The following is a 12,535-nucleotide window of genomic DNA, read 5'->3' on the forward strand; positions in this document are numbered from 1 at the left end:
CTTATGTTGGAGTAGAAGCAGATTAGAATAGATGGTAAGGCGAGCCCTCTTTAAGCAGGCTTTGAATAACAGGTTTAAGTCTGGATTTAATAGGAAACAGTGTGGGACTGTAACAGAAATGTTCCAGGAAGAGCCACTTGGCAAGTAGTACACAGGGGAAGCTGAGATGAGGCAGGAAACTGAGCTCAAAGGAAGCCACAGGAGTCCAGATGGGACTTGGGGGCTTAGGCTAGTGGTGCTCATGGGAATTAAGAAATGTTTCTGCCGCGGAGAAGGAAAAGGCCACTGGATCTAATGACTGTTGGGGTTTATATTTGAGGAATGTTATTTATAAATCCAGGATTTGAGAAATCTATGTAGGTTAGAGAGGTAATACAGGATTAGAGTTGAGATCATGAAGATAACAGCAGTGCGCCTTCATAGGGTTTAAGAGTTAATACTTGAAAGCATTTGGAAGAGTGCCAGACATATGGCAGGAACTCAATAAATGTTTGGAGTTGTTGAGCATCTAGTATGTCCAGGGTGTCCTGCAGAGCCATGGAAAGCTCTCTCGTGTGGCTGAGGGGCAGAGCCTCCTTTGCCTGGGAAACAGCAGCATCTGCTGGCCATCCAAGGTGATGCAGGATCCCATAATTGCCAAGGTCTGGCCCAGTCCACAGTCCAAAAACTGTACAGGGCGTGATCAGTGGGTCTTCCCCCAAAGCATACCACGAAGAAGCATGAAAGAGGAGTCATCACTTTTAACAAGAATGTTTTTTATTTGTACAAAGCACTGCAATTTTCTCAATATTCTTCACTCATTTATCAACTTTTCACTGTATTCATTTCACAAATTAACAGTGTCAAACTACACCTGTCAACCTTCTTAGAGACAAAAAAGTGCTTGAAGCACTAAATGGAAAGAGAAAAAAACACGAAGAAAAGTCAATAGAGATATTTTACAAACAGTTAAAGGGGATGGTTTGGCAAAGGGGGTGGGGGGGTTAGATTCTCGAGCACCATCAGATTTCCCTTAAGATTCAGGAGGTTTACAAAATCATTTTTAAAAGACATCAAATTGGACCTAAGAAATCAGAGGAACCTGTACTTTGGGTTATTAAGCAGATCACTGAAGTTTCTGAACTGACAGAAGTGAGAAAAGAAGGAAGAATGGGAATGGAGAGCAAAGGAAAGGCAGGAGAGAGACAGGAAGTGAGAAGCACAGGAGAAAGCTGTGCCTATGAGAAATAAAGCTTGGAAATTGTCACGAACTGGAAGAATGAAAAGCCATAGTCCTAAGTCTGGGAGATGGCCTGTAAGAGAAAACCTGGAATTTTATATCTGCTGGGTCACAATAATTCCTAACATTGTACAGTGGAAGGAAGTGAGGTGCAGCTAAGATTAAACCATTTGTTTTTTTAAGAGTTAGACATTGATTGGCACACTTGCTTGACTAATTCCACTCTACAATGCTGATTTAAAAGCATATTTGCCCAGAGTGCAGCACACCAACAGGTCAAATGTTTGCAAGCAATATAGAAGGGCCCCAAGCCAAGTGGGTCAGTAAAAACCAAAATCCAATGAATGTTGACAGTCAACTAAAGAGATCACAGATTCCACTGTTCTCCCACAGCCTTTCAGCAGTTTTCCAAAGCTAAGCCTTTCTCACCACTTGTAATAGCTCGTATTGTCAGATACTGTACAAGCAGGCTGACCATGATCTAAGCCTCAATTTTTCCTGAGCCTTTGGCTGCCTCTGTGATTTGGAACACAGCACATGGCATGGAAGTTGTTGTTTTTGGTGGGGGAAGCATAGAAGGGAACTGAGAATCAAAACCTGCCTAATCACATATAAAAATAAACAAGAGAGATCAAATTGATTGATGAAATTATCTGTTCAGGATCCCTCTTGCCAAAAAGTCATAACCTTCAGACCAATTAAGCAAAACAGGATTCTCCTCCTCAGATGCTCTGAGCCTGGGAAGTGCCGGTTTGGTAATTCGAGCCAGTTTTCATTTCGATGTTCTCAGGCTCTCCTGCCTAAGAGTGCTCTGCCCAGTAGGAAAAAGCTTCATATAAACACACAGCACATTTCTGAGTGGTACCTTCCAAGGTGCCACCGCCTCCTCCCCCTATTCAGTTGTCCACTTCCTCCTCTTCATTCTGTTCTTCTTCTTCCAGTCTTTCCTCATCTTCGTCATTGTCCTCATCCCTACTCTTGTCTTGTTCTTCTGAATCTGTCTTTTTGTCTTTGTCCTTCTTCTTTTGCTCTGAAGCTTCCTTCTTGCCTTTCTGCTCCCTCCTATATGCTGTAAGGAGGAAGGAGGGGGTTAGGAGGCAAGACTGAACCAAACAGATGGCGGCAGTTAACGCCCGTGTATAACGGGAAAAGCTGCGGCACACAAGGAAAACATACCTGCCTAGAACGGTAACACCTGAGATGGTCCAACTGCACTGGTTCTGAGTCACACCCAATACTTGCTTACTGGACTCAAGGGATCCAGGCCAGAAGGACTTAGGACCAGGTGAGCAGGTCACACAGAATGAACATCTAGTTGACTGAGAAAATGAAATGGTCGTTACCTTCCAGAGCTTCTTTCAACGGGGTAATGAACCGCTGGAACTCCATCTCTTCCATGGCTGAGAGCACATCACTGGCGTTCAGTGTCTTGCGTTTCCCTTTCATGGCGAAGTTGTTGGCACTGAAACAAGAAAAGAAACATTAGGGGTCACCAGCCTCGCCCTTGCCACTTACGGATCGGACAGAAAAAAGGAGCACCCAGGGGGAGCATGGGAGAGCCCGTGTCCTAGATGCACGGAGTTTGGTGACACGGCAGCTCCCTTTTCCCTGTACAAGAAAGTTAAATCGAAGTTACTTTTTGTTTTATTTGCTTCGGGTCTTGCAAAAAGTGCATGAAGGCTGTGAACCTCCCCCCACCGAGGTAGGAGAGTAATTGGGGTGTGTGGGCTAAAAGCCACAACCTCGGGCGCAGGGAGCCCCTCTGCGCTGCCCTCCTGTCCCAGCCCCTCGAGTCACAGCCAAGGTCTGGCCAGCTCTGCCCGCCTCACCCGCCTCACCAGGACGTGGCGTAGAGCACGAAGACGCTGGCGGCGCGGGAGATGGCGCTCCGGGCCTCCTTGGAGATGTTGACACCATCCGGGAGCTGCGACAAGAGCGGGCGTGAGCAAAGCCGCGGGCCCGGGACCCGTCTCCCCCATCGCCGTCCGTCCGCCCCCGGCCCCACCGTCAGTCCAGCTGCTCACCGCCTCCTTGATGATCCTGGTGATGACGGCGTTGGGCAGGTTGAGGTCCTCGGGCCTTTCCGCCATTGCCGCCAGCGGGGCCGGCCCTGCTTCTCAGGCCTCGTCTTTAGGCAGCCGCGGCGTCCAGACTTCCCGCGTCGCCACGGTCTGACCCCACGAGGCTTCCGTCCCGCCCCACGTTGCCCACATCGTGTCCCAGACGGCCCCGCGCGCGGCAGCCTCCCTCCCCCAGCAGCCCCGCTTCCGCCTCCAGTCGCGGGCGCGTCCCAACGTCCCCCGCCTCGGTGGCTTCGGTCCGCCGGGGCTTCCGTCGGGCCCCACTGACACTCGGCGTCCCTTCCGAAGCTCGTGTGTCCGCCTCACGCCGCCACCCCGTCGGGAGCTTTTCCCCCCAATTAAGTAGGGCTCACTGGGGCTTCCGTCCCTTCCGCAGGGCCCCGTGCGCCGCTGCCTAGCGACAGCGCAGCCTGCCGGCTGGCGTGGGAGACGGAGGCGGGACGCGGCGGGCGGAGCGGGGCCTGGGGGGCGGGGGCGGGGCCTGGTGGGCGGGGGGCGGGGCCTGGGGGCGGGGCCCCGGGGCGGGGGGCGGGGCCTGGGGGCGGGGCGCACGGCCCCGGTGGGCTGCGGCCTCCCAGCGGGGTGGCGTCTGCTCTGACTCCGCGGCCCCGCGACCCTCCGCGGCCGGATTCTCCCGCTGCCCTTCTCCGGAACGAAGCGGGGAGTCTCTTTCTCAACGCTTTCCGGAGCTGATGTCCCTCCTTAATCATTCCCCACCCCCACACACGTGGGAATAACAGTAGTAAGGATAACGGCTGCGTAGAAGTTTTGGAGGCAAACTCTTTTGCCAGCGCAGGGGCAATGCTGGCGACATAAAGGCGGGCATGACTGGACCTCGGGGCGTTGTCAGTTCGGGCTGGTCAGGTAGGGACAGGGCGATACGCAGCCGGGGGTAGGAATACTGCAACGTCACATTCCTGTTCCCAAACAAGCCCTGTTAAAACGGGGGGGGTTTTTTTTTTTTTTTGGTTGATTAAATTGTTCATAAAACATCTTTCTCGGTCAAAAACATTACCACAGCTTTACAGTGGCTTTTTAAGGTGTATCATTTTCATGTTCCGTAGGTAGAAATTGTCCTCACTCTTAACTGAGTACTAATGCTTTTTTTTTTCTTGAAAGAGATTCCCACGTCACCCTTTCGTTTTCCTGCTTTTGATAATGAGTATAGAGAAATACTTCCCTATTACGAGAAAAGCAACAGGAATTTGAGGATGAATGGCAACTGAAACCGCTTCAGTTAGAAACTGTAGGGTCTGGTGGGAAAACGCTCCACTTTGATGGGACAGACCTGGTTTGAAGCTGTCAGGAGATGCTCGGCTTCAGTCAGTTGCTGTCTACTTGGAATTGGGCCCCCTGTGTTGTCAGATACTTGGATTGCTAAAAGGAGCCAGAAATCTGGACAGTATGGATTGTTTCCATTTTAAAATAATGACCCAAAGTGAAGACTAAAGAAACAAGACACAGACCAGGTGCAATCCCAGACCAATATTTTGCTACTTTTGGTCTAAATTATAAGCTCTTTAGAACAGAGACTTATTATTTTTTTTTTTTACTGTTTTCCATGCTTATACAGGTTCCCTCACATATTTGGTAGTCAATAATAAACATCTTGGATAAAAGAAAGTAGAAATGGACACTGTCCTTAAAAAGTTGTTAGGGACCAGGTGGTAATGATTGCCTAAAACACTTTTAGAAAGAGAAAGCTGATCGTATCGATTGAGCACCTATTATGTTGTCACACATTAAAAGTACATGCTCTCATTTAATCCTTCTACAATCCTACTTAGGGATTTCTTGTCCTCTTTATATGAGGAAACAGGCTAAGAGGTTAAGGCACTTGTCCAAGACCATACAGACAGTAAATGAAAAGCCAGTGGCCTCTGAAGCAACTACAAGTCTACTGATTTGCTGTTTGAGCAAACCCAGTAATTTCTGGTGGGTAGCTGCCTGTATGAAAATTGGAGCATTTGAAAAGTGAAGCATATAGCTTTCAAAGTTTTGAGCCATGTAAAAGCACTTCTGTGACTACATTAGTTGTGATTTGATAAGGGTTTTTGGACATGGGATCATTTCCTTCGTGATTAATGAAGGGGAAAAGGAAAGGATGCTGACGTTTATTCCGAACTATATACCACAACTTTTAATATCCATTAACTACTTTTTTGTAATGACCCTGTGAAATAGGCTTATCCTCATTTTGCAGATGAGGAAACTGAGGCTCAGATTAACAAATCTTTTAAATGGTGAATTAGGAGACGTTCTAAAGTCAGTCTGCTCCCAAACTCTTGCCACTCTACTTCATACTGAGATGTTCTTATACTTGCTTGTTACCCTATTCTTAGTTATTTTGTGACCACCATTTACCTATATGGACTCCATAGAAATATTGTATACTTTTGAGTCCAAATTAAAATCTGGACTGCATGGCTAGTATATAATACCCCCTAATTATGTGGTTACTGTCTCTCCAGAGGACTAGAAAGCTGCAAGGTTGTCTTTTGTCCTAAACCATTCATAATTATGGACTTGCCAGATGAGAGCCAATGGGATGAAACCACCTGTAACTTGGCTGTTTGTCAGCATCCACAATGCTGGGCAACTATCCGCCGAATTGAGAGGGGCCACCCTCGAATCCTGGGCTCACCCTGCAGAGCTCCTCTGGATGCTAATGGTAAATTAGCCAACCTTTGTCTCTTTCCTTACAAGATCTTTGAACTGTTTCTGTTTGGTTCCTTTTTGGCATGTTACATGTTTTCTTCTGGTCTGCTTTCTCAGACAAATTCCCAGTGCTCACCATTGTAAACATCTCAGATTCCCGTTTTCTGGCCAAGAGACGTGCTCATCATCATTTATCAGGATTTACCTTCACTAAGCCTCACTCTTTATTGTCTCAGGGGTCAAAACTGGACTCCAAATTTCAAGGCAGGTAAATTATCATTGAATCTTCTTTTAAGGGCCTATTATCTCAAATTTGGGGTTGACTTCCTTTATGCATGTAGTAGACCTTGAGAAAGCTGGATTAAAAATAAAGCATCGATTCAGTTAAAGAAGTGGCAAATAAGCAATTGGAAACTAAAAGAAAGCATTCTTATTTATGTTCTAGGAATTGGTTAAAATGGGAGGTGTATTAGTTTGCTTTGGTACCTTAACAAAATACCACAGACTGGGTATCTTAAACAACAGAAATTAATTTTGTCAAAATTCTGGGGCTACAAATCCAAGATTAAGGTGTTGGCAGAGCTGTTGTCCTCTGAGCCCTCCTTGGCTTGTAGGTGGCCATCTTCTCTTTATGTCTTAACATGGTCTTCCCTTTGTGTGTCCCCATGTCCTAATCTTCTCATCTTACATGTACATCAGTCATACTGGATGAGGGCCCACCTGTGGCACTTCATTTTACCTTAATTACCTCCAAATACAGTCAAAATCTGAAGTACAGGGGGTTACGACATCAGCAAATGACTTTGCAGACACAATTCAGCCCATATCAGGGAAAATCTATCTCATCAACTTCTATAGGTCATCAGAAAACTGTCTAAGCATGCTGTCTTTCTTTTATTTTTAGGTATGAAACTATTTGTAAACTCCTGAAGTCAAAAGCAATGGCTTTTCCTTTTGGATCTCCTACAAAATATAGTCACCCAATTGGTGTTTTCTGATATGAGACTAAGACGTCTGTGGAAAACTTAGACTTTTAAAATATGAAGACCTTGTTGTCTGGAATCAAAGCACTAGTGGTGGCCCTTGTAGAGGTTTCTTGTTTCCTGTTCGATTTAAGGAACCCCTGGATGATTTCTCTTAGGCTAAAGAGTATAGGAGAGGGCAGGACTACTTTCAGTTTCTCTAGGACTTGAGATGAGCCCTGGGAAAGTAGTGGTTTCTCCCAGTCAGGGTCTCTGAAGGTAAAGACCATGGCATCATTTTTTTTTTTTTAAAGATTTTATTAGGGAAGGGGACAGGACTTTATTGGGGAACAGTGTGTACTTCCAGGCCTTTTTTCCAAGTCAAGTTGTTGTCCTTTCAGTCTTAGTTGTGGAGGGCACAGTTCAGCTCCAGGTCCAGTTGCCGTTTTCTAGTTGCAGGGGGCACAGCCCACCATCCCTTGTGGGAGTTGAGGAATCGAACTGGCAACCTTATGGTTGAGAGCCTGTGCTCCAACCAACTGAGCCATCCCAGAGGCAGCTCAGCTCAAGGTGCCATGTTCAATCTTAGTTGCAGGGGGCAGAGCCCACCATCCCTTGGGGGACTTGAAGAATTGAACTGGCAACCTTGTGGCTGAGAGCCCCCTGTCCCATGTGGGAATCGAACCGATAGCCTTCGGAGTTAGGAGCATGGAGCTCTAACCGCCTGAGCCACCGGGCCGGCCCCATGGCATCATTTTTTAGTCACGCATTGAATTACTAGATATGTCGTAGTGGGGGCCACTTTGCTCTCCACTAGAGACACAGTGGTAAACAAGATAACAGCCTTTACCCTCAAAGGGCTTTCAGCCTAGTCGGGGAGGTAAAGAATCGTTCATTGTGATGAGTGTGGTGAGAAGAGTGCCCGCCCAGGTGTGTGGAGGCACCTAGGGCACTGTCTTCTGTATAGGTGGCATCTATGCCTACACCTGGCATTAGAGCAGTTTAGTGAAGAGGGGGTTGCAGGTGGGAGGTAGAAAGGAAGAGACTTCTAGACTACAGAACTAGCACATGCAAGATCCAGGAGGCAAGAGGAAATTCTTTAGGTGTCAGAAACACACCATGTTTCCCTAAAAATAAGACCTAACCGGAAAAGAAGCCCTAGCATGAATTTTCAGGATGACATCCCCTGCACATAAGCCCTAATGTGTCTTTTGGAGCAAACCTTACTATAAGATCGGGTCTTGTTTTCAGGGAAACACAATAGTTCAGTGTATTTGGAACATGGACCAGGAATTGGAGAGTGGTCAGAGATGAGGCTGGAGGAGCTGGAGTAAAGAGCAGGGGCCTGGAAAAAAAAAAAAAAAAAGCAGGGGCCTAAGTCATGTAGGGCTTCATAAATCAGGCTAAGGAGTTGGGTCTTTTCTATCTTATGCTTCTTTGCGATAGTCATTCATTTATACATTTAACATCTTTTTTTTTGTTATAAATTTTATTGGGGAATATTGGGGAACAGTGTGTTTCTCCAGGGCCCATTAGCTCCAAACCGTTGTCCTTCAATGTAGTTGTGGAGGGCGCAGCTCAGCTCCAAGTCCAGTCACTGTTTTCAGTCATAGTTGCAGGGGCGCAGCCCACCATCCCATGCGGGAATTGAACCAGCAACCTTGTTGTTGAGAGCTTGTGCTCTAATCAACCGAGCCATCCGGCCACCTCTCCAGAAGCTCAGCAACAGCTCATTGTCTTCAATCTAGTTGTGGAGGGCGCAGCTCACTGGCCCATGTGGGAATCGAACTGGCAACCCTTTTGTTCAGAGCTCGCCCTCTAACCAACTGAGGCATCCACCCTCCCCTTAACATGTTTTTTTTTAAAAAATAAAATAGCAAGTGATATAAAAATATAAGGGGACAATATTGTTTTATTGTAAATATACATAACATAAAATTTACAATTTTAACCATTTCTAAGTGTACACTTTAGTGGCATTAAGTACACTCACAATGTTGTGCAACCATCACCATTGTCCATTTCTAGAACTTTTTCATCATGTCAAACAGACTTTGTACCCATTAAACAATAACTCCTCATTCCCTCCTCCCTCAAGCTCCTGATAATTTCTATTATATTTTCTGTCTATGAATTTGCCTGGTTTAGGTACCTCATCTAAGTGGAATCATACAATATTTGTCCTTTTATGTCTGGCTTATTGCACCTAGCATAATGTTTGCAAGGTTTATCTATGTTGTAGCAGGTATCAGACTTCGACTACTTTTAAGGCTGAGAAATATTCCTTTGTATATACCACACTTTGTTTATTTAATGTTTTTGAGCGTCTACATGGAAGGGACTTCCAATTCTATTGATATGATGTAACTTTCGGTAGTTGGACAGAGAGAGAGAGAGACATAGGCGTGAATTAATTTTGATGCAAGAAATAAAGTGTCTGCAATATGCAGTGTCTGTTTGCGAGCTGTTCGAGGAAAAACAAACAGAACGTAAGGAGCTGGCAAGACCCTCCATTCATTTGATAAGTCTTAAGCCCGAGGCTTTCTGTCGATAAGTAGAAGACTTTTCTTCAGAGCACTAACTGTATCACCCCAAGGAGTCTTTTGTGTCTCTGATGCATGTTCGGAAACTCTCATTTTTTAGACCTTGGATGGATTTACCTGACAAAGATTTGATCAACCATGCGAATAGACTTCCCAACATAGGTCACAGATTGAAAAAGGTACTTCCTCCGCATTTTTCTCTTTACTAGTAGGAATAAAATATTTGCCTTTATTTAGCATTCTTCCTTGGAATGACTGCAAGCTGAAGAATGGTGACGATCATACTGGTGATGATGACTGTCTAGCATTGGGCCCTTACTGTAGGCTAGGCTCTGTGCTAATGGCTTTACATGCTGTACTGTTTCCAGAAATCCCAGACACAGGTGGGTTTGATTTATGGCAGTTTGGCATAGGAGAGAATTCTCTGTCTCTATCCTACGTAGAATGAGCTCAGTTACTATTAAGTTGGTGCAAAAGTAATTGCGGTTTAAAAGGTTAAAAATAATTACAAAAACTCAATTACATTTGCACCAACCTAATAAGTACACACTGTCATCTCATAATAAAGGAAATTAGAATGCTGGAATGTCAGACCTAAATTGGGCCTTAAGATCATCTACTCCAATGACTTTCAAATGTTTTTAGCTATGACCTATAGTAACAAATTTTATAACAAAAGTATCATGGAATAATCTTAACTATGTGTGATGTGTTCTGATTATTTTCTTTCCTATTCTATTTCATTCTATTTCATTTCTAAACAGTGTAGGCTGCAATTCACACATTTTGATTTCATGACCCATGAATAACTTGCAATTACAGTTTGAATAACATTACTATGGTCTATCTCATACATTTTATGGTTGAAGAAACTGAGGCCCAGATAGAAGTGATTTCCTAAAGCACACAGCTAGTTAGGGGCAGAGCTAAATTAGAGTTTAGGAAGAAAAACCCATCTACTTATCTACAATTAGAGATTTGCTATTTGCAGTCCCACTATTGAGGCCTTTTATTTTTGTCATGAGATGCTTCATTTTTCAGTGTCCTGTGGTGGAGAGAGTGTAAGGGACTAAGAGAGGGTAGATGGGTTTGAATGGATGAATGAACAAAGCACTTACCTCTTTGGCCACTTCAGAAAAAGAGGGTTGGATTAAATTAGCTTAATTATTTGAATAGATAATACATGCACACGGTTCTAAACTCAAACAGCATAAAAGGGTTTAGTGTGCAAAGAAGTACCCGTTTCCCCAGGCCAATCAGTTCATTTTCATGGGGACAACCTTATTTTTAAACACCCTCCTTTTCCTACTAGGGATATAGACTAGCAGGTTCTATATCTTAAATATAGTGTTCTAGTATCTTAAATAGCTAAAGTTAGGAGAGTTAAGGCTTTCACTTTTATGGAGATGCCTATAATTGTAGACAGGCTATAAAAGTAGAAAACTGGCTTCTCTCTCTATCAGTTACCTCCCTGCTCCCAAATTGTATTATCTCCAGACGGTCTGTCTTTGGAGTGGAGTGGGCAGAATGAGTAGTGTTCCCTTAGGGGAGCCCTGACGTACCCTGATATGAGATGGGGTTGGTTGTTGCTAAATGCCACCCTAATGTCATAGGGAGGCAGTGGAGACTATTCACTTACAACTGCTCCCTCTTACAGTACCTATACTGATGGTTTCCTGGGGGAATATTATGACGATGTTTTGGGCATGGGAAATGTCTTTTCATCATCTTGTGGGACATCACACCCTTTCGGTTCATATGATAATTCAGTCCTTAGTTTGGTACTGAATGCCATCAAGGAGCTGGTACCTGCAAGCCATACATAGGCTCTACATTTTTCTCTTAGCTTCCAGTGTTGAATTTGAATGAGACACAACTTCCCTGCCCTCAGGATATCAGAAATAAGGTTGTAATCTGGATCCCAGGAGAACCCGAGAAGCCTATGAGGTGAGTATCATGTCTAGAACTTAGAGATCTTCAACTCTTACGTTCTATAAATTCCTGCTGTCCTCTGCAGGCCTCCTTTTTGTGATCTCCTTTGTAGCACCTCACTGTGTAAGTAGCAGGAGGCCAAGCAGCCAACGTCATATTCGCTTGCTTCTGCCTCTTGCTACACTGTAATGCTGTTTTAATGCACTTGAGATTCATGTCCTGGGACTTCTCTACATCAAATTCCACATGGCAGTAAATAGCATACAAGATAGAGCCCAGTGTATTTGTGAGGTTTGATTAAGAAACAAATGCTGTCTGACTATTAGTTTATCTTATAAGCCCTCAGCAACTAGTGACAAAGTTTTCAGTAAAGTACATGAATCTTTGGTCTCAACCCCAAGGCCAAGTACAGTGGCACGAAACGAATAGCATATAGAGCTTGTGTATAAAGCAGAATATGACAAAGGTGAAGCCTTGCTAATATTGAGAACCTGTGGAAGAATGTGGTTTTCCTTTTGTGACCGCTGAGGCTTTCAGATTCTGTTAAGTGACTTGAGATATGATGAAACTTATGAAGTCCTTTTTATTTCATTTTCTTTTTTTAATGATCCTGTGAATGCTTCTTTATATATGCATTTTTTTGAGTGTATATATGGTGTAAACATATAGGTGGGCCAGGGCTAGTACGTGAGACCCATGAGGTAATCAGAAACCAGAGTTCCTTCTAGATTTCTGGGTCATCATCCTTAGCCATGGCTTCCATCTTCTAAGGTGCTTCATGAGGGCTTTTAAGGTCTAAGTGACTGCTAGGGCGCTAGCCATCATATCCATGTTCCAGGGAAAATGGAGGAAGATGACAGAGCAAAAATACCTCCTTATGCTAAGCAGTGGGAATTCAGTGGAGAACCAAATAGACTGGGTGCCTGTCCTCCTGGGGTCTTATGCTGGTGGGGGATTCAGACATTGCAAACATCACCACACCTAAGTGTATAATTATTAATTTGGATTAATGCTAGGAAAGTAAATAACTGGATTGCATGAGAGAATGGTGCAAATCTAATTCAGATGTGAGGGTGGGGATCTTGTTTTCAGCAGCCTTGAGATAGCAGGTACAGCTGGGCTCCCAATGGCCACCTTTGA

At 44.7% G+C, this 12,535-nt stretch overlaps 2 protein-coding genes across 3 annotated transcripts in view; one reads left to right on the forward strand and one right to left on the reverse strand.

The window, feature by feature from the left end:
- Positions 1–735: 735 nt before the first annotated feature.
- POLE3 (DNA polymerase epsilon 3, accessory subunit) lies at positions 736–3,724 on the reverse strand. Its single transcript, XM_081065298.1, has 4 exons — positions 3,244–3,724; positions 3,058–3,143; positions 2,563–2,681; positions 736–2,288 (listed from the first exon to the last, which is right to left on the reverse strand). The coding sequence occupies exons 1-4, from the start codon at positions 3,307–3,309 to the stop codon at positions 2,116–2,118; spliced, it is 444 nt and encodes a 147-aa protein (XP_080921424.1). The 5' UTR covers positions 3,310–3,724; the 3' UTR covers positions 736–2,115.
- A 322-nt stretch (positions 3,725–4,046) lies between these two features.
- The window catches only part of RGS3 (regulator of G protein signaling 3), a 139,186-nt gene continuing 130,697 nt past the window's right edge, over positions 4,047–12,535 (forward strand). For both annotated transcript variants that reach the window (XM_081065281.1, XM_081065293.1), the window contains exons 1-5: positions 4,047–4,164; positions 5,772–5,971; positions 6,076–6,226; positions 9,564–9,642; positions 11,310–11,410. In XM_081065281.1, coding sequence (XP_080921407.1) covers positions 5,821–5,971; positions 6,076–6,226; positions 9,564–9,642; positions 11,310–11,410 — 482 coding nt within the window. In that variant the 5' untranslated portion in view covers positions 4,047–4,164; positions 5,772–5,820. The remainder of the gene's footprint in view (positions 4,165–5,771; positions 5,972–6,075; positions 6,227–9,563; positions 9,643–11,309; positions 11,411–12,535) is intronic.

The sequence above is a fragment of the Rhinolophus hipposideros genome (genome assembly GCF_964194185.1).
Source record: "Rhinolophus hipposideros genome assembly, chromosome: 11".
Classification (NCBI taxonomy): domain Eukaryota; kingdom Metazoa; phylum Chordata; class Mammalia; order Chiroptera; family Rhinolophidae; genus Rhinolophus; species Rhinolophus hipposideros.